Consider the following 19986-nt stretch of genomic DNA (forward strand, 5'->3'; position numbering starts at 1 on the left):
GCGCGGCGGTGGAGGCACGTTGGGAAAGGAAACAACGGTACGAGAAACAATCTACAATCTACTCGGTCAACGCCTTGTTGGCAAGCCACTTGTTCAGCATCGACAGTGCGACTTGCGGCTGGTCATGCGGGACCATATGCCCAGCCTCGTTGATCCACGCATACGCGAGGTTCCCGGCGCCTTCACCCGCTTTGATGACCCAACCAGCACGCGCAGGCTTTGCGCCATTGACGCTGCGCATAAACAGGGGCGTCTTGGTCGCGTTTGCAATCTCGTCATGGAACGTGTTGGGGAAGTCTACGACCCAGTCGTGGTTGCCAATCGCATTGCACATAAAGTCAGCCTCGCCCGCATACACCAAAACACGGATGCCGTCTTCCAGAAGCGGCGGCAGGAGCGCAGCGGCGTCAATCATCGAGTCGCCCTGGAGCATGAATGCCTGATTGACCTTCATGTTGCAGCTCTGGAACGTGACTTGGCTCGGCACGCCCAGCTGCGACTTGACGTGCGGCTTGTTCATCAAGATCTCCATGTAGCCCATCTCGGGGTAGCAAAGATCCCCGTCGACCTCCCGATCACATTTGCGGCGCAAATCGTACATGTTCACGCCAAGCGCTTGCACCGGCGCGTACAGCGCGCCCCAGCAAAAGAGCGCGGTTGGAACGCAAATCAGGCGGTTGTCAAGGCGCTCGCACTTCTCCATCAACTTCTGGCAAGTGTCGCTTTTCGACTGCAAGCTGGTGCACTCTTCGCTGCCTTCTTCAAACACGTGGTACTTGTTCTTTGGCGAGCATGCGAATTCAGGGATACTCGCAAACTGGATCTGCGGCTCGGAAAGGCCATTGCCAATCATGAGCGACGTGAGAGGAATGTGGATTGGTCCAACCTTGTCGCTCATGTTCGTCTCCTTGTTCCTCCGATGAATCTCGGCACCAATGTGGGGGGCGTATTGGCCGCCGTAGGACTCGGCAGCAATGTGGAAAGGCAGCTCAGCGTAGTCGGGGAAACGCGCCAAGAAGAGCTGCAGGAATGCATATACATCCGCGGCACTGGCAGCAGACGTATCGACCAGACTGTCCGAGTCGGTGTACGAATAGCCTACCTGCACGGGCTGGTCAAGGAACAAGAGGTTTGCATTTGAGTTCCACGCCCACTCGTTCGGCCGCGTGCCCTCGCCCTTGTCGGAGACCCAGCACGGGCCAAGCTCAAAGAGCATCCCGGTACTGGAAGAGCAGCCTGGCCCACCGTTGAGCCACATCAGCAGCGGATCTTTGCTTGGATTCGAGCGCGACTCAAACAAAATAAACCAAAGATGCTTGTCTTGTCCAATATCGAGGTAGCCACTGATCTGTTTCACGTCGGGGTCGCAAAATCGCTCTTCGTCCTCGGCTGCGATCTTTACACGGAGCTGGTACGCAGGGTAATCCTCGTGCTTCAGCATCTGGTACTGTATTCCGTCTACCATTGACAAGCCCTGCGCTTTCCATACAGACTTATGCTGCATAGAGTGCACAATGTCCTCGACCAAGTCCGTCTCGGAAGAGACGATCCTGTCCAGGAGCGCCGGCGTGCCGAGCCCCGTCGCGGACTGCCATACAACTCCAGCCGCAGACCGCACACCATTTAAGATGGCTTCGCCAAAAAGGGCGTGCACAATCGCAAAATGGCACAATGCCACACACACACACAATCGCAGTGCGCCCAACATGAGCGAGCCAGGCCCTGCTGGCGCACGCATAAGCGACCGTCACGTGATATAAGCTTGGACGCGCAGGGCTGGGCTTTGGCAGCGCATGGTGCCAAACACATTGTGCGCCGTTGGAGTGCAATAATGCAAGACCCGACTGCCGACCAGTCGGGAATGCAGCAGCCATGGTGGGAGCCGCCTTTGGCTCAGGAAATTATGCATTTGCCGACTGATGCAGTGCAAATTGACCTCACAGCGGACGATGATGACGACGAGCCGATCTTGGTCGAAACGCGCATGGGCAGCGTGCCTGTGACAACTACGCAGCCGCGGAGGAATGCGTATGTGCCGCGTGGAGCGTCATTGCAGGACAATTGGGTATGTATAGGTATGATAACCCCGTCAGTGCTGTGCATTCACGGCCTTCCGCCAGAGTTGCAATCCTCGTTCCCTGGGTCGTTCGACACGAGTGATCCGGAATGGGCGCATTCCTCATTTTTGGGCGAGCCGGGCTACGTTCCTGTGATGATCCATAAGCGGATCAGCGACCCCTTGCTCGATCATATGCAGCGGAGCCCGGGTCTTTCCGTTGCGACCGTCAGCTCCTCGCACGGCACAGGCCCGCGGATCCGCACGGAGTTCGGCGAGTTGGCGGACAAGTTCAGTCGTGTGCTTGAGCATTTTATGTCACGCAGCCATATGGTGCACTACTCGCGGTGCAAGATGGCGACGCCTGCGAGGGCAGCTGCGTTTACGCACATCATCGAGACTTTGCTCTTTGTGCCTATGGACTTGGCTGCGACCGTCGGCACTACCCTCGCGCATGCAGGCATCTTTTTGGATCCTTTTCTGACGTACCGCGCAAGTGACTTCCCCGGCATGCCCAAACTAATGGACATTGTACACGTCCAGCCGCCTTTGCGCAACAGAGTACGCGCAAGAGTGCCCGATACAGCGCGGCGTCTAGAGGGACTTGGCGCGCCCGTGACAAAAGAGACGCTGGAACAAGAGTACAAAGCGCAGATGAGCGCAATATACAACAGCATCACCAACAGCGAAAGCTTGCAAGAGACGGAACCGGATGCATGCATCACCACACCGCTTTTCCCCCACCAAAAACAAGCGCTCACGTTCCTCATGGACCGCGAAAAAGAGCGAAACTTTGAAGAGCTGATCGATACGGACAAGGACGCGCACATCTCCCTCTGGTCCGTCGAGCGGCACATTGGGCAGCGTATTCAGCGGTACAGAAACATTGTCACTCGCACTAGCGTCACAAAGCGCCCTGAAATATGCCGCGGGGCACTTTTGGCGGACGATATGGGCCTCGGTAAAACGATTTCGATCATCGCATTGGTGGCGAAAACGTTTGGAGAGGCGCGTGCGTTCGGCGCAAGCCCACTGCCCCGCTTCAACTACGACTCGGACGACGAGCCTCAGCTGATTGGCGACTCGAAAAATAGGCGCACAGCAGAACAGGCCCGGTGCGAAGGCTTGCGGTGCCGCTCGCGCGCGACGCTCCTGGTCTGCCCCCTCTCTGTTATTTCCAATTGGGAGTCGCAGATCCGTGAGCACTGGGCTCCAGACAAACAGCCTTCTGTGTATGTATACCATGGCACAGGCCGCACGAGCGACCCAAGCTTGCTTGCAGACTACGACATTGTGCTCACGACCTATTCGACGTTAGGCACTGAGTTTGCTAACCAATCGAGCTGGATCGCTGCTGCGGGCAAAGGGGACCGGGAGCTGGAGCTGGATTCTGCGAATGCCAAGCGGCGCAGGCCCAACGAGGCGCCTAATACGTGCCAACGGATTGAATGGTTCCGCATCGTGCTGGACGAGGCGCACATTATCAAAGAGGCCCGCACCTGGCAGTCCAAGTCCGTGTGTAATCTCTCGGCATCGCGGCGAATTTGCCTTACCGGCACGCCAATCCAGAACAAGATCGACGATTTGTTTGCGCTGGTCCTCTTTATGCGCCTCGACCCCTTCTCTCAGCGCCATACATGGAACCGCTTCTGCCGCGACCGAAAGCACCTGTTCCTGAATCAGGCCAGAACAAAAGACGATGAACTGTTGGATCCTGAATCGCTTGCACGCGTCCAAACCATTATGAAATTCTTGACGCTCCGCCGCATGAAGACCGACTCGCGGCCAGACGGGCAGCCGCTTTTGACGCTGCCTGCCAAAACCTCGCGCATTGTTCGCCTTGCATTCAGCGATGCAGAGCTGGTGAAATACAAACGGTTGCACGACCGCTTCAAGGAAGAGTTTCAAGAGCATGTGGCCGAAGGCACCGTAGGCATCAATTATGCCACCATTCTGCACGAGATTCTTGTTTTGCGCATGATGTGCGATCACTCTGATCTGGTAGACGCAGGACTTGCGTCGCATGGCGGCCCGCTCGCCAAGATCTCCAGCGCAATCCGGGAGCAAGGATTCACTCGCGAGCGCGCAGCCATGCTGTACTCCGCGCTCAGCCAAGTTGCTATGGCTCTGTGTGCTGTGTGCGGCGCCGATCTGCAAAATCCAATGCCCCATGTACAGCCAGAAGAGGGTATGGACAGTGCAGCGGGGCCGCTCCCTATTATCACGAAATGCGAGCACCTGATCTGCTCCTCGTGCTGGCCACACGGAGAGCAGGGAGAGCAAGGCGCGTGCCCTTGCTGTGCCACGTCACTCGTATTGCTCTCCGATACGGCGCGCCTCCAGCCAGACGAGATGAAAATCACATCGGAAGAAACTAGCCCGCAAGGCTCGCAACTGCTTGCCATGCTTCATACCAAGGAGCTTGCCGCAGAGGCTAAGGCGTTGTTTGATCCCGACTCGCCTGCAACGTGGCCCGCGCATTGGAGCTCAAAAATGCGCGCCTTGATCGCAGACTTGCTTCCATTTTCCAAATGCAACAAAAAATCGGCGCTTTACGACGCATACGCCCCGATTTTCACGCACCATGTCCAAGCGAGCGATCAAGGTACACACGTCGTCCAGGTGCAAACTCAATCGTCCACGCCCGAGGCGCCGATCAAGTCGGTCGTATTTAGCCAATGGACGCGGATGCTTAGCAAGATTAGCGGCGCGCTGGACTATGCAGGCATCAAGCATCGCCGATTGGACGGCACAATGAGCCGTGCACAGCGCGAAGAGGCACTCGAATCGTTCAGAAACGACCCCGGTGTCGAGGTATTCCTCGTAAGTCTTCGCGCCGGCGGTTTCGGCTTGAATTTGGTGTCTGCATGCCGTGCGTATCTCATGGAGCCCTATTGGAATCCCGCGGTGGAAAACCAGGGCTTGGATCGCATCTACCGTCTCGGGCAAACGCGCCCCGTTCTGATGACGAAATTTATTGTGGAGCGCAGCATTGAGGAACAGATGCTCGTGCTGCAACGCCGCAAGATGGAGCTTGCAAACCAAGTCGGTGCCCGCCGCTTGCCGCCGGAGCAAGCCAAGAAACAACGAAACGAAGAAATTAAACTGCTCCTTTCATAGACTGTACTATCTTCCTATGCGCAACCCCCGCTGTACACGCTCCACGTCGCGAAATGTAAGACTGACTCTGCGCTCGCGGGAGCACAAGACATTCTCGCCGCGTCTCGCTGCATCGACCAAGTCGTTCAGCGGCGCAGATAGCTGTGCGCTGTTGGCGACGTTGGCCATGCGTGGCGCGTCGTCCTGTGTGCGCTCGGCAATTCCGTGTAGATAGTTGCGGTAGGCATCGCCCTGGATGATTAGCAGGCTGCGTGGCTCTTGCAAAATGCTAAAGAGAGGAGTAGTGGGATACGCTTCGCGGGCTTCTCTCCAGGGATAAATGTCCAAAAGCACATGCCCGCCGAGACTCAGCGTCGCAACGGCGGGAAAGTAGGTCGGGCCATCGTTATGTGGCTGCATTAGCAATTACTAGACGTACCATGATCCCCTGGCCGGCCATGTACTCGTTCACGAGCTGGAGTAAGCGCTATTGTGACGTACACAATGATTTGGCTCTTTGTGTATGCTATCGTGAAACGCCGTCGTGTCCCGAATCCGTGCAAGTAGACGCGGATGAGTGGTAAGGAATGGAGGCATTGGCTCGGGCACAAGACGTCCGTCTCTCTCAAGGATCTGCCCGCCCCATGATTGTAGCCTGGGATCAGTGGTAAAAAAAAACCTTACCGTCGGTGGGCCAACTGCTTCCATTTCAGCGAGGGCGCCGCATCAATCTTGGTCAGTGGCGGTCACACGCACCTTTTTCAATACGGAATCGGACTCCGAGAAAGAAAGGAACTCGGGCAGGTAGAAAAAGCCACCACTGGCACCTTCCCAGCCGGGCACAGGCACGCGGAACGGCTCGAGCGCCATTGGGAGTATTGTGGAGGTGTTACTTTTCTCGTGCTTTTGTCTATCAACGCTAGCCTACGGGGGCGATACGGTCAATCTCCATGCCATGTGATGTATAGTCCGCACAAGGCTCCTGTTCATGTAGCAAAGCCCTGTACGGGTGCCCTAAAGCACAATCCGGTGCATCCGGCGCATCTTCCGTCATAAGTGATGTTGAGGTGTCCGGCGAAGCCTGTTCGCTCGGCCGGTCAGCAGCGTGCATAACCTCGGTCATAAACTGCATCTCATCCTCCTGGATCAGCGCGCCGCGGAACCGAACAACCATGCGATCGCTCGCATCGGTCATCTGATTCGGCGGTGCGTAATACTTGGAGGAAGGCAATGGGTACGGCGCGCCATTCTCTGTCTGCGCGCTGAACGCCGGGAGCTGATCCAGCTCACTGGCCTTGAGCCCGCGCGCCATAATTTCACGGACGGCAACCAGCGCTGGGAGCTCCATCAGGTCACTTGCCGTCGGGCGCATGTATGGTTGGGATGCAAGCATGGAGGTGATCACAGAGTGGAGTGCAGGGGAGAGCAGCGAGAGATTGACGTCGGAGAAATCGTCGCAGCGCAGCTTGTGCCATGGCTCGCCATTGTCGGGAATTTCGACGCCGCATGCGGCTTCCAGGAGGATCAAGCCCAGACTGAAGATATCGGCTGGCTTGCCGTACTTCGATTCGAAAATGACTTCGGGGGCAATGTATTCGCGATCGCCTTCGCGCTCGAGTAAAAGCACTTGGCTGCTTTTGCGCTGCCGATTTCCGCGGCGGCGCGGCCGTTCGGGAAAGACAAATGCTTCACTCTGGGAGTGCGGGGCGGTAAAGGCAAATGCTTGCGGCTGCTGGTCCGCGGCAGGCAGTGCCCACGGCGCAGGACTCGTCGCTGCAACAGAGGCAACTGCGCAAGGCAGCGGCGACGATGGCGGCGAGTTAAACGAGAGATCGCTTCCATTCTCGCCTTCTGGCAAAAACTTGTGTGTGTCCAAGCGCGCACCGGCGAGAATTTCCCTCGCAGTACAACGCGGCCAACGCGTAGCCATGCCAAAGTCAGTGACTTTCAGGCTGCCAATCTCGGTGATGAGAACATTGGCTGGTTTCAGATCGAGGTGCAGGACACCGCACTTGTGGATATAGTCCAGCGCGGCGGCCAGCTCAGCCAAAATCTTCCAGACCCGCGCTTCGTCCAGCGGGCCCACTTGTTTCCCGTACTCGGCGAGCACAAACGCGAGGGAGCCGAGGGGGCAAAGCTCCGTTTGAATATACAAATGTGCTTCTTCCTCCCATGCGTCCAAAAAATCGATCACGCCTTCGGCGCCAAAGAATGGAGAATGCTGGTGGGCGCGGTGTTGCTTCAAAAGGCACAGCACATCGACCTCTTCCAGGTGTCGCACGCGGTCTTTCGGGCCGTGAAAAGGGCGCTTCATGCGCTTGACGGCGGTAATGTGGCCGGTCGCCTTGTCGCGCGCCTTGACCACCTCACTAAACTCGCCGTGGCCCAAGATGGACTCGACGGCATAGTGCTCCTCAAACTTGCTCTGCTTCAACGCCATTCGGTACCGCCCATTAGCAGGCTCGCTCTGGGCATCGTTCTTTGGCACACGTACGGGCGGCGTCCAGAGCGCGGCGACTGGCTCAGTATGCCGCGGCCGCTGCGCCTTGTGTTTGCGCGCTGCCGTGCCGCCAAACGGAACTTCGGGGGCATGCGCATGCGCCGCTTCGTACCATTTCATTCCGTGCGCTTTGCGCGTGGGCGTGATGGGAGTTTGTTCTGTCTCAAAGACCTCGTTAAACATGACCACTGCACTCCGCCGCATGGTAGAGGAAAAGGCGGTGGGCGTTTGGGCGCTGGATTCGCCCCCGCGTGAAGGAGAGGCAAAGCAATTGTTGGGCGAATCCATCGTGGGCAAAACGCGCAAGCCGTGCGGTGGGCTCGCCATCGCCGTAGAAAAGACTGGGAGCATTTGCGGCGCGTCTGGCATGGGCGAGTCCTGCGGTTCGGCGTCGTTCTTCAAAGGAGTTGGCGCATCGCGCGCGACAGCAAGCGAAGGTGATGCCGGCGATTCAAACACGTCGTGCTTGTCCCCGGGCTTGGGTATCGATAAAGAACAGATCTCGTCCAAAAAAGAGCCTAACGCGCGGCCACTAGAAAGTCGCTCGCTGGCGGAACGCGAATGGCATCGCCGTGTAACTTCCGACTTCGGCGCCGCAGTCCACGGCGCCGTGTTTTCATCCAAAACGCGTATGCGTGGCGCCGTGGTGGGTGCTAGGCGTGGCCCATGCGCATGCTGCTTGTCGGGCGTAGGAAACAAGGGAGCACGAGAAGGAAATGGACCACCCATGGACCGTCCGCGACGATGAGTTTTGGCACCCGATGCAGCTTCCGACATGGTAAACGTGGGCTTCATCGGCGTATCCGGCATCGTTGCTGGCTGCGCTTTCCGCTCATTCGTCCTATCAGCAAGCGCAGTCTCGACTACAACGCGTAGAGGTCGCGCGTTCATAAAGCTGCTGTGACTGGGGAAGATGTCTTTGGATGGCGCACTCGCCGCACGCAGCGTATCGTACGAAGCGGTGCGCGCGACGCTTTGCGGTCCAAACGGGATACCAGCACCAAAAGCAGCATCCGAAAGCGCACTACGGCGCCGCTTCGATACTAGTCCATTGCTCGTAAACGCGGCCTGGAGCGGGCGGACGTTGCGGAACGTCTCAGACGTGTTGGGTGTGACAGCCGAGTGGGTATGCGCGGGCGGCTGCAACCGGCTGCCGCTTGCACCCGCTGGAGGTGTAGACGTCGTCATCCGCTGTATACCCTGTCGCTGCAAGAGCTCAGCTTCTCCTGCACCGCGCAATTGACAGAGGGAGGCAAACCGCGCTAGCGCGTCGCCACGCGTGCGCTCAACCGCAAAACACGCGCCACGTGGAGTATGCATAAAACGCAAGTGTCAGGTGCTGTTGCATAATTATCCCACACACTCCATCCACCGTCGAAAAACAACTTGCACCGCCATCTATTTTGTTGGCATGTCAAGCGAGTCAGAGCCCATTGCCGGGATTCCGTCCAGTGCTTCCGAGCTTGCGTTGAGCATGTTTGAGATGCCTGCGCAGCTCAATCTAAGCACGAAGCCGGTCTGTTCGCCATTTGACGAGCAAATGGGCGAATACCGCTTGGCCGTGGAGGATTTCCGATGGCACCAACTGACCGATGGTCCATTTGAGGGGGACTGGACGCGCGGACTATGGGGTGGCGAAATGTACCAGGAGCGTAGGTCTTGCGTGGCTGGCCGCGCAGATGATATGCTCACCACTACCGTGCTAAAACTCCCTCCATCGCTCGCTCTCGATCAATTCGCTGCGCTTTTTCGTCTCACCTGGATTCGTGCGCGCTTTGAACACCCATCGATTGCAATGACGATACACACCGACATGCTCCCGATTTCGGTCCTTCCGTCGCTCGTGTACCACCCCGTGCCGTCTTTTGCAGACGTAAGTGCGTGGGCCGATACATCTTTTGTGTTGCATGTCCCAGACACGTACGAAGAGTGTGCACTGAACCTTTCCGCACGTGTGGAACGCTTGCGCAAGCAGCTAATCCAGTGGGAGCTTCCTGTAAATCAGTGTGCCAAATATATGCACATTGTCTTTTCAGATCGCGCAGAGGATCAGCAACGGATCGCTATCATTGTCCATTCCGCGCACACAATCTCGGACGCGCACTCAGAGATGATGGTGCTTCGAAAGCAGCTTGGGTGGCTTGCCGAATACGTTGCTTTGCCGTATCCGCTGCCAGAAACGGACCCGCTGCACCCTGCCAACCTCGCGTGGGGCGAGGAAATGACACGGCTTCCGCCATGCCTGCATGAGCTCCTGGGTGTGGATATCGACGTCTTCGACGAGGACAAGGCCGTGCAGACGTCCGGCAAGGCCTTTTTGGGCCATTCATTGCGCCTAGATCTGGGCAGGCCCATAGGCAATGGTTTGTGCGACACGATGCGCACATCCATGGTCTTTTCCGTCGAGGAGACCAAGTCAATTCAACGCGCGTGCAAGGCAAAGTCATACACCATGACGCAGATTGTCGATGCCGCACGTCATCTCGCTTACATCGATGCCAGGCGGGGCTACCTGGAAAATGTACCGTTTATTTACGAAACGCTACACACCAACTTTTTAATGCCGATCGATATGCGGCATATGTTTATCGACGCGTATGACAAGTACAACTTTGCCGGTAACGCGACTGGTGGTTTTACTACGATCATGGGTCTGCGCGAGCCGTATTTTGTGCCCGCGTCCAAGGAGCGGCTTACCCATTTCTGGCGCCACACACGCGACCTGGATCAGGTTCGTGTCTTGTGCAAGGTCACGGACATGCTCGTGCCACGATACAGGGATTCAGCGTCAGAAATGCAGGACGTGCTCGAGGGGCTCACCGCACTGCTCGTCAAGGGCGGCTTGCTGAGCCAGGATTACCCTTGGACCCAACTCGCGCCGGAAGGATTCAGCAGTGTAGGTGTAGTGGAACGTACTCTTCCGCATGCATACCCGCTTCCGGGCCACAAGGTGCCAATCACTGTTCAGGACTGGGACATTGCCCTTACTATGTCTCGCCATGTGTCCAGTCTCCAATTTTCCTTCCACATGTGGTCTTTGCACGACAAACTACACCTCTCCATCGTGCACACGCAGATTATGAAGAAAAAAATGGTCAAGTCCTTTTTAGAGACGATCCGTACGTCTTTGCTCTTGTTTGCAGAGGCGTACGACCCCGAAAAGCAAGCAAGCTATGGCTCTTGCACGTGTATGTAAATCTTTACCCGTTTTCACCCCAATAGATCGTCCAAATAGGTTTGTATCGAGTACTCCTGCTTGTGCGGGGAGGGTATATGTGCATGGCTTTTTTTTTCGCGCTCATACGCTTCGTTGGGCTCGTTTAGCGACGCAAGAAACTCGTCAATGTCCGGCAGCGCCGACGTCGGCGAGGTCGCTTCGGGAATGCTGACGCGCGACTCGTTCGGCGCCTCGTGCATATGCCGCTTGTGTTGTGTGCGGGGCACTGCGCCTGCGTCCCTGCGCCACAATGCCGCGCTTCGGCGCGGCTGCGTCTGGCTGCCATCGAGCCGCATTTTCAGCGCACGCTTCGCATCATCTTCCTCTTTTTCTGCTCGCATCGCGGCAAAATCCGGCTCGGGTAATATTGTTAGTGTCTTCTCCACCTCCTCGTCACTATCGGCGCCCGAAGCAAACTGCGGCTTGCCTTGAAGCGCCAAGGCAGCGACTTGGTGGTGAATGGCAGACAAATCTACTTCTGGCTCCGACTCCTTGTCTTCCTCGTCGCTCTCGGGCACATCGTAGCGCCACGTATTGGTCGCTTCTTTGCGCCGGTGATACTTGGCATCCTCCTTCTTTTGCGCCAAGTTTCGTTCGGCGCGCGTCACGGGGCGTCTTGCGACAAAAAGATGCGCGTCATTGGGTTTATCTGCGTCATTGTCGCTCAAATCCTGCTCCTCCCCGTCGTCATCTTCTATTTTTGCGTTATGTTCCCCTTCTTTCTCTTTCTTGCCAAGCGGTAATCCATGCTTCGCCTTGTATTTCCGCGAAGCACGCGCCTTGAATCTGTCCTGAATGGTCATGGATGTGGAGGACTGTGCGGCTCAGCTCCACTTTTTCGCACCACACAAGAATGCACACATTCTCTCGGACGGCGTTCCTCGACGAGCTTGACGGCTTGATCCCTGACCCCAATGCACCGCACAAGTACAAGAATGAATCACTTGCCGACGCACTAACAAAGAGCGATCTTTTGGGCGGACTGCGCGATCAGTACGAACTCCCTCGCAAACGCGATATTACAGGCAATCAAGCAATCCCGGAGGATGAGCTGGCTTTGTATTTCACGGGCAACTCGCTTGGCCCTTTGGCAAAGCTGTCGCGGCACTACGTTGCAGAGGAGCTGGACGTCTGGAGCCGTACCGGTGTGAATGGACACTTTTCCCATGCGTCTGGCCGCCCTTGGGCCGCCCAGGACGAGTGTGTTGCGCGATACGCGGCTGAGATGGTCGGTGCCAAGCGGTCCGAAGTCGCAGTAATGGCGACACTTACCCAAAATCTGCACACGATGCTGAGCACCTTTTACCGCCCCAATGTGCCCGACGGCATTCCATCCCCGCTAGGGCACGCCGGAACGGAAAAGCGGCGCAAGATTGTGTATGAATACAAGGCGTTTCCTTCTGACAAGTACGCACTCGACTCGGTATGCTTGCTGAATGGACTGGACCCAGCGCAAGTGCTCGTGCCGCTCAGGCCTAGGGACGGCGAGGCAAGCCTGCGCACGGAGGATATCCTTGCCGTGATCGACGCGTTGGGCAGGTCGGGAGAGGGCGCAATGATTATGCTTGGAGGCGTACAATACTTTACAGGCCAGCTATTTGAGATTGCCACGATCGCCAAGGCGGCGCACGCGGCAAATATGCTTGTCGGGCTGGACCTTGCGCATGCGTTCATGAACGTGCCGCTGCAGCTGCACGATTGGGGCATTGATTGGGCGGCTTGGTGCTCGTACAAGTATGCCTCGGCAGGCCCAGGTGGAATTGCCGGTCTGTTTGTGCACGAGCGCTGGGGAAAGCATCCAATCCCTCGCCCGAGCGGCTGGTGGGGACACAACCGCGCGACACGGTTTACCATGCCGGAAACGTTTGATCCCATGTCGGGTGCCGCTGGTTGGCAGGTGTCGAACCCGTCGGCGATAGATATTGCCATCCTTCTCGGCTCTTTCGAAACGGTGATTGAGGGTGTGAAGGCGACGAGCAGTGACAACGCGCTAGCTCTGAGCGGCATCGGGTCCGATAGCGATACCGAAGAGCGCGAGAAGCTAGAAAAGCTTGGATGTGGGCGTATCATGCCTATATTGCGCCTCAAATCAATGCGACTGACCGCCTACTTAGAACTCCTCCTTGGGCCCGAGGGTTTCAATCTCGAGAGTATGGGTGTCAAGCTTTGTCTCATTACGCCGGAAGACCCAGAGCAGCGCGGATCGCAATTATGTATCCAGTTTTTGGACAACGCTTCACAGGCCGAGCCGCACAAGACGGGCTCCACCGACCAAGTGGCACGGTTTATGGGAAAAGATACGTTACTTGCCAAGGTTATGGAGTTGATCGAAAAGGAGCGCGGCGTTTTAGTTGATATACGGTACCCGGATGTGCTCCGTATGGCGCCACTCGCGCAGTTCTCTACATACATGGACGTCTATCACGCCTGCGAGGCACTCGCATGGGCGCTGGGCCAGCTTCAGAGCGTCTGAAGCCCCCGCGTCCGGAAACCAGTCTCGGCCGAATATGCGCCCAAAGGGTGGACACGGGTTAGTCAGAAATGCGTCCGTCGCCTTTTCCTGTGGCTCGCACACCCAGCCAGTTTACTCCGCGTGTGTATATCTATCTTAGGATTTTCTGGTATACATCCATATGACTACTGCGGCTATTAGTGCAATTGGATACGCGGGCTTTGGGTTCCTCGCCCGCTGCTACGCTCTCGGTATTCAGAAACGGAACATTTTTGACAGTACGTGTTTGCCAATGCACCCAACTTACCTTGCAGACTTTGGTGGTCACATAATGTTCGCAGGCGCGTTCGGCGCGTTGGGATACTGGCTTCATGGCGTCAAGTTTTACCAGCAGGCTTTGCTTGAGAAGAAACAAGAAGAGCTTGCGACGCGCCGCGGGACATAAACGGCAGGACGCTTTGCTGCAGTTTGCATGTGATGCCCACCCTACGCCCAGCGCGTTATTCTTACTGCAGCATAGCGAGATATCTGCACAGAATCCTTTATATGAGTCACTACGGCACCGTCCATGTACGAAATAAACTACCCGTGCATCGCTGCTTCTACAAGGATGCAGAGTGTGTTGTGCCTTAGCGTATGTAAAAGGGGGACTGCCATGTTTTATGTATCTTAGTTCATTACAGAGCACACATTTTCATGTACATTCGCATGTCTGTGCAGGTGAGCCTGCACTGGTGCCACAGTGAGCAGATGGCAAAACAGTAAATCCAGCTCGAGACAAAGCGTCGCATTCGTGCAATCGCAGCATAGTCTACAGGAAGAACTAGCAAAGAGCTAAAAATGATATCGTCCCTAGACCGAATCGGCTTAGCCAATTTCCGTAAAACAGCAGCTCTGTACAGCCGCAGTATATTTTGAGGGTGAAACACCAAAAAGAAGCAGTTTAGGCAGTGGTCGCCGCAGTCTGCGTCTTCCTCTCGCCGAGGCGCTTCGTAATGAGCTCGTCGTAGGCGGCCTTCTCGGCAGTCCTCTTGGCGTACCTCAGGTGCTTCACACGCTTCTCGTCACGCTTGCGTTGGAGGCGCTGGGGGGTAATAAGGCGCTGGATCCTGGGTGCCTTGGTGTACGGCTTCGCGCCCTCCTTCTTGGGCTCAATCGTACGGCGAATAACGTACTTGCGCACGTCGTCCTCCTTCGTCAGGTTGAAGAACTTGCGAATGTGGTTAGCACGCTTGGGACCGAGACGCTTGGGGACAGCGCTTTCGGGGTTAGTCAAGCCAGGAATCTCCTGCTCGCCCTGCTTGACAATGGAGCAGTGCAAAGCCTGGATATCAGGGCCGACAATGCAGCCGCGAACCGACTTCCGGCGGCGTTGACCGGCGCGGCGGGGACGGTAGCAAGAAGTGTTGGCACCGAGGAGGAGACGCACACGGTAAGGAAGAAGGACACCCTGCTTCATAGGGAATCCCTGCTTGTCGTTACCACCGCCAATGCGGAGAACATAGCCCTTCCACTCGTCACCGAGGCTGTCAACCTCGACATCCTGAGCCATGCGCTTGTCAAAGAAGCAGCGCACGTTGCGCTCATCCAAGAACTCAAAAGACTTCTGCGCGCCCGTAGCAGGGTTGGCAACGTTAAGCTTCATCTACAATTTGTGTTAGCGTCTGCACAAATAAAAAACGCGGATACCAACCTTGCGAAGGTTGCAGTGTGATGTGCAAAGCCTGCGCCAGAGCGTGCGGCCCCGAAAACCGCGGCCGGCGCTGTATTTGGCACGTGATATATAGTTTGTCCTATACGACTTCACGTGTATAGCATTAAACACGTGACTGTTTTTGTGCATGGCACGAATACGGCACGTATCTGCTCCGTTCACCTTACCAGCTTCGGTCTTCTCGCTTGACTATCTTGTACGTATATGGATGCTGTGCGCCATGTTGCGATGTGCATTGTATGTGTAGCCCCTATGCGGTTCTTGTGCAAATGCCCGCATGCTGGTGACACTGCTGTGATATGAAAGACATGGTACTGACCACGCTTCTTGCTTTCCTGAACAGACATCATGGGTCGCATGCACTCCAAGGGAAAGGGTATTAGCGCGTCTGCGCTGCCTTACGTTCGCGCTCCTCCGGCGTGGCTCAAGACGCCTGCTGAGGAGGTCGTCGTGATGATTACCAAACTCGCTCGTAAGGGCATCACGCCGTCGCAAATCGGTGCTCAGCTCCGTGACAGCCAAGGCATCCCTCAGGTTCGCTATGTCACTGGTAACAAGATTCTCCGTATCCTCAAGAGCGAGGGCCTTGCTCCTGAGATCCCCGAGGACCTTTACCACCTCATCGTGCGTATTGTAAAAATCGACTGACAGTACAGAAGCGCGCCGTCACTGTGCGCAAGCACCTGGAGCGTAACCGCAAGGACGTTTCCGCCAAGTTCCGCCTTGTCCTCATTGAGTCGCGTATTCACCGTCTCACCCGCTACTACAAGACGATCGGTGCCGTCGCCCCCACCTTCAAGTACGAGTCTTCTACTGCCTCGACGCTTGTGGCTTAAGCTTGATGATTCCCTGCGAAAAACGTCTACGTGTAATTTTCCTATGGGACTGTATTCGTATGCGATATGTGTTCTGCGCACGAACATAACGTCTGCGTGGCACGAGACTCTTGTGTGCACTGACAAACCATGGATTGGTGTACTTGTCTGCATATAGACTGTTTTATACGAATGTATGCAACAATGAAAAGCATAACCCGTAATTGATGGCAACACTATAGTACGCTGACGCTGCGCTGCGCGGTCGGAAGGTGGGCTTGCGGCCGTGGCACCACATGGTCCGCAGCAAGTGGAGTACATACGTAAGCAAGTAAGCAGGCACCAGGCGAACGTGCGCGAATGCACACCCACCAGTGGCCCAAGCTATGGCGTAACATGCATCTGTAAAGTAGCGACACGCGCATCGTAAGATGTTTGGCTGTAGATCAACGCGCACGACACCGTCGCTCCTCGATGCGCGTTAGGGCGTGCTAATGAAGATGCTGCCCGCAGCGTACGAGGAAAATTCACCCGATACACCATTGCTCGATGATACGACGGATGTGGAGCCACTCGTGCTGCCCGGTGTCGCAAGCCCGGTGTATGGCACCACTCCAAAACTTGGACCATGCGGGCAGGAATTGCCACCGCCGCTTTTTGCTGAAACATACAGTATAGGCGAGGTGCCACACCCCGAAACAGAAACGGCAGGCGCAAAGGTGCTCACTGCTTCGGCAGTATTCTCGCGTTCCGGCGCGCTGCACCCCTCGGCCATCATGCCGCGTCGGGGCAGTCTAGCGGGCAGGAAAGAGTATGCCGAAGCCATGCGCCGCGCGTCGGATACGAATATACCATTGGACTCACAGGTAGTGCAGGAAAAAGACTGGAACATGGGCGTCTTCTTAACAGATTTGTGGCGCGACGTCACGGCCGCGCCGCAGCAGCCCCCTTTGCCAAAACGTGCGCAACAAACAGGAAGCGCACTCGAAGCCATTGGCGCCTTGTTCCTGCGGCGAGATAGCGCAGGCAGGCTCGAGGATCTTACACTCCGCCAAAAGGAAGCCAGCGCAGACACACAGAACAATTTTTTCTGGACGGTGCTTCTGCAGCTCAAAATGTGTCTTTTGTTGCTCAAAAAGCTCCTCTTCTTTCTCACCGACCTCGTTTTTCCAAAAAGCAACCCTCGAACGCGCGTTGCAGCGTATACGGACGGTGTGTCGGACAAAGATGCTCCGTCGACGCCGGTAGCAATGCCCGGTATGTTTGTGCATGACCACGATGATGGATTGTTGCTCCCGCCGCCATTCCTAGACGAATACAGCGACCCACGCAGCTTTGAAGGGCTCCTTGGCGTGCGTCGGATGCGCGAGCAGAGGCAGCGGAGGCAGCGGCTGGACAAGCTCTCGGAGCAGAACCGGCCAGCGCACCGTGTAGATATACTCACTGCGCTCTCCAACTTTGTCACCTCTGCAAAAGCATCGGAGAAGCGGAGAGAGATGGAGCGCAGGCCGCGGCGTGATACAGGCTTTGGCTTTGGCTTTTCCAAGCGCAGCGAGCAGGTGCCATGGACAACGGCACGGCTGTTTGCAAGACGCAAAACACCCGCAAGTGATACCCCAATAGAGCCGTGTTTGCAAAAAGCATCCCCTGGTTTGCAGTCATCTGCGTATGCCAGTGACCCAGAGCAACGCACGCCGCCGAGTCTCTGCGCGCAGTCCGGCTCAAAAAGCGCGCCCACCACACCAGCCAGCATTATTGGCCCAGCGGATTTCGTGGCAGACAAATCAACCCAGACCGCTTCTCGGCTGACGCCGCTTGCAATGCTCCAAATGGGACGCGAAGAGGGCAAGTACCTTGCGTCTGCTCATGTCGCTACAAAGCATTTTGTGCATAAGAATACGCCTTCGCCCGACGCGCAGGCTCTGCGTGCTGTGAGTGTGAGCAGCGTATGGATGTGCTTGTCGTATTGTTTTGTCGCGCTGACGCTAACCCCCGACTTTGTTGTCTTTCTCTTGGCACACCTGCTGGACGTAGCCATCGAGACGTACGAAACGCTCGCTGAAGCGCTTTGGTTTCTGCGCTGGATTTGGCAAAATGTCACTGCTCAGACTGTGCTTGGACGGTGCTGCTACGACGCGTACAAACTCATTAAGGCGGAATGGTCCTATGTCGCGTTAGAAGACCACGAAGCGCGCAGCGAGCGACGCCGTCCGCTGCCCAAGCTTGGCTGGCAATCGCGCCGCGGCCTCAGCGTACTGCAAGTGCTACACGGTTTCCTGGAACTTGTTTGCCTTCAATCGGTCACACGCGAGCGGTACCAGCATGAAAGTGCGGAACTGGTCAAGATTGAAGAGTGGAAAAGCAGAGTGCAGCACAATGGAGCCGACAGCCGCGACGACGAACTCGTCGTCACCAACCGCTCCAACGATATCCTGGAAATTGCTAGCACCGCACTGACCGACGAGCCAGCGTACGACCCCAGCGTGTGGGAAGAAAATACGGTTTCCCTGGTCCGCAATATCAAATGGGCTTCGCAGCTGTCCATGTCTGCGTACGGCCTCCAAGTGCTCATTGTTGATCTCCCGCCCGTCTTCACACCCTCCGGACACCAGCTACCAAGGCAAACGTTTGCACACCTCTCTAGGCTGAATGCCGACGATGTCGTGCACGCTGAGATCCAGGCGCTGAATGTAGAGGCTACCTACTCGCCCACGTTTTACATCATCCGCGATATGCGCCGCAAGGTAGTGTGCGTTGCGGTGCGTGGCACGCAGAGCTTTGCCGATATCGTGGTCGACTTGGACATGCGCACCGAGGATGTCACCCCGTCGCTGGCCGAATGGCGCGGCGTCGAGCGCGGGTCGAATACCGAGCGATTCTCGTACCATGCAGGGATTTGGCGCGCCGCCGAAGCGCTCGTCCAGCCTGGATCGACCTTGTTCAACAAGCTATGCGATACCCTGAACGAGTACCCCGAGTTTGGACTCGTGTTTGTTGGACATTCGTTGGGCGGCGCCATCGCAAGCGCCGCCACGATCCTGCTTTCTGAATACCATCTTGACGGAGACGCGGACGCGTCGCGAGGTATATGGCGCACCGTCGACACAAACGGATTTTCCGGCGGCCGACGCATTCGTGCGATTACCTTTGCACACCCATCCACCCTCTCGTACAACCTCTCGCATCGCACCTCGTTCGGTGCCGTACCCCTGGTAACAACAGTTATCTACGGCAGCGATATCATTCCACGGTTTGGACACGGGCAGATCCGCGAGTTGCGTCGCGTGCTAGGCGCCTTGACGCGTGTGCGACGCAGACGACACAAGTACGCCGCGGCGAATCGCAACGACGCGAAAAAAGACAGTGATTGTGAGGCTGTGGGAGTGCATGTGCTGCGCAGGTATTGTGACTGGCTATCTATCTGCTACACGGATAGGCCTGACGACGTCATGCGCGACCGCAAGCGGAACATTGAAGACACATTTTGGCGGCTACGAAGGGAGGTGGAGGACGACTTGTATGCCCAGGCCAAGCACCGATTTGACAAGGCAAATACCCATATCAATGCACCTATTTCGCCTTGGATCCAGGCTGTACGGCAGGGCGACGTTCCGCTGCACACGCTCTCGACACGGCGCCAGCGCATGGACCAAGCGACGCTCAGCAACGAGGCGGCGCATGGTGGCACGCTGGTGCCTGCAGGACGGATCCTATGGATCGCTGACGGAGACCTATATACCGTCACGGACCCTCGTACATTCTTCAGTCTCCCCGACCTGACATCGAGCCTGTTTGCCGATCATTTCCCTGCCGCGTACGAAGAAGCTGTCGCGGCGCTCGGCAAAGATTTGCGGTAGTGTACGTAAGCCTATTTTTCAAATTACTGCATGACCGATAGGGTCCCCAATCGCCAAAACTTGGGCACATTGGCGTGGAGCGGCGAAAACTTGCACCAGCCCACGTCCGGACAAGTCCTCTTTTGCGTGCGTGCCTGGATTACAAACCAGGCAGAGAGCATAGCGATGATGGATCATGCTGCGGGGCATGTCAACAGGCTTCTCCATGGCCAGACGGCAAATATGGAGCCTGGCAACTCGAGCAGGGGTGCTTTCTGTACGGATACATGCAGCGCC

General features: G+C 56.6%; 8 protein-coding genes across 8 annotated transcripts; 4 read left to right on the forward strand and 4 right to left on the reverse strand.

The window, feature by feature from the left end:
* Positions 1-58: 58 nt before the first annotated feature.
* Positions 59-1738, reverse strand: MVES1_000754 (carboxypeptidase C; the record flags this gene model as incomplete). The annotated part of the gene is made up of 1 exon (XM_056205610.1): positions 59-1738. One exon carries the CDS (start codon positions 1736-1738, stop codon positions 59-61), a length of 1680 nt encoding a protein of 559 aa, XP_056061585.1.
* Positions 1739-1831: 93 nt separating this feature from the next.
* MVES1_000755 (1-phosphatidylinositol 4-kinase) lies at positions 1832-5176 on the forward strand (the record flags this gene model as incomplete). Its single annotated transcript, XM_056205611.1, has 1 exon — positions 1832-5176. One exon carries the CDS (start codon positions 1832-1834, stop codon positions 5174-5176), a length of 3345 nt encoding a protein of 1114 aa, XP_056061586.1.
* Positions 5177-5182: 6 nt separating this feature from the next.
* On the reverse strand, positions 5183-6025 carry MVES1_000756 (uncharacterized protein; the record flags this gene model as incomplete). Its single annotated transcript, XM_056205612.1, has 5 exons — positions 5183-5569; positions 5595-5630; positions 5657-5810; positions 5840-5886; positions 5912-6025. The coding sequence occupies 5 exons, from the start codon at positions 6023-6025 to the stop codon at positions 5183-5185; spliced, it is 738 nt and encodes a 245-aa protein (XP_056061587.1).
* A 49-nt stretch (positions 6026-6074) lies between these two features.
* On the reverse strand, positions 6075-8843 carry SWE1 (non-specific serine/threonine protein kinase; the record flags this gene model as incomplete). The annotated part of the gene is made up of 1 exon (XM_056205613.1): positions 6075-8843. The coding sequence occupies one exon, from the start codon at positions 8841-8843 to the stop codon at positions 6075-6077; it is 2769 nt and encodes a 922-aa protein (XP_056061588.1).
* A 2882-nt stretch (positions 8844-11725) lies between these two features.
* BNA5_1 (kynureninase) lies at positions 11726-13345 on the forward strand (the record flags this gene model as incomplete). Its single annotated transcript, XM_056205614.1, has 1 exon — positions 11726-13345. One exon carries the CDS (start codon positions 11726-11728, stop codon positions 13343-13345), a length of 1620 nt encoding a protein of 539 aa, XP_056061589.1.
* A 922-nt stretch (positions 13346-14267) lies between these two features.
* Positions 14268-14969, reverse strand: RPS6 (40S ribosomal protein S6; the record flags this gene model as incomplete). The annotated part of the gene is made up of 1 exon (XM_056205615.1): positions 14268-14969. The coding sequence occupies one exon, from the start codon at positions 14967-14969 to the stop codon at positions 14268-14270; it is 702 nt and encodes a 233-aa protein (XP_056061590.1).
* Positions 14970-15386: 417 nt separating this feature from the next.
* RPS13 (ribosomal 40S subunit protein S13) lies at positions 15387-15874 on the forward strand (the record flags this gene model as incomplete). The annotated part of the gene is made up of 2 exons (XM_056205616.1): positions 15387-15662; positions 15695-15874. The coding sequence occupies 2 exons, from the start codon at positions 15387-15389 to the stop codon at positions 15872-15874; spliced, it is 456 nt and encodes a 151-aa protein (XP_056061591.1).
* Positions 15875-16353: 479 nt separating this feature from the next.
* Positions 16354-19710, forward strand: MVES1_000761 (uncharacterized protein; the record flags this gene model as incomplete). The annotated part of the gene is made up of 1 exon (XM_056205617.1): positions 16354-19710. One exon carries the CDS (start codon positions 16354-16356, stop codon positions 19708-19710), a length of 3357 nt encoding a protein of 1118 aa, XP_056061592.1.
* Between the last annotated feature and the right edge of the window lie 276 nt (positions 19711-19986).

The sequence above is a fragment of the Malassezia vespertilionis genome, chromosome 1 (assembly GCF_029542925.1).
Source record: "Malassezia vespertilionis chromosome 1, complete sequence".
Lineage (NCBI taxonomy): Eukaryota > Fungi > Basidiomycota > Malasseziomycetes > Malasseziales > Malasseziaceae > Malassezia > Malassezia vespertilionis.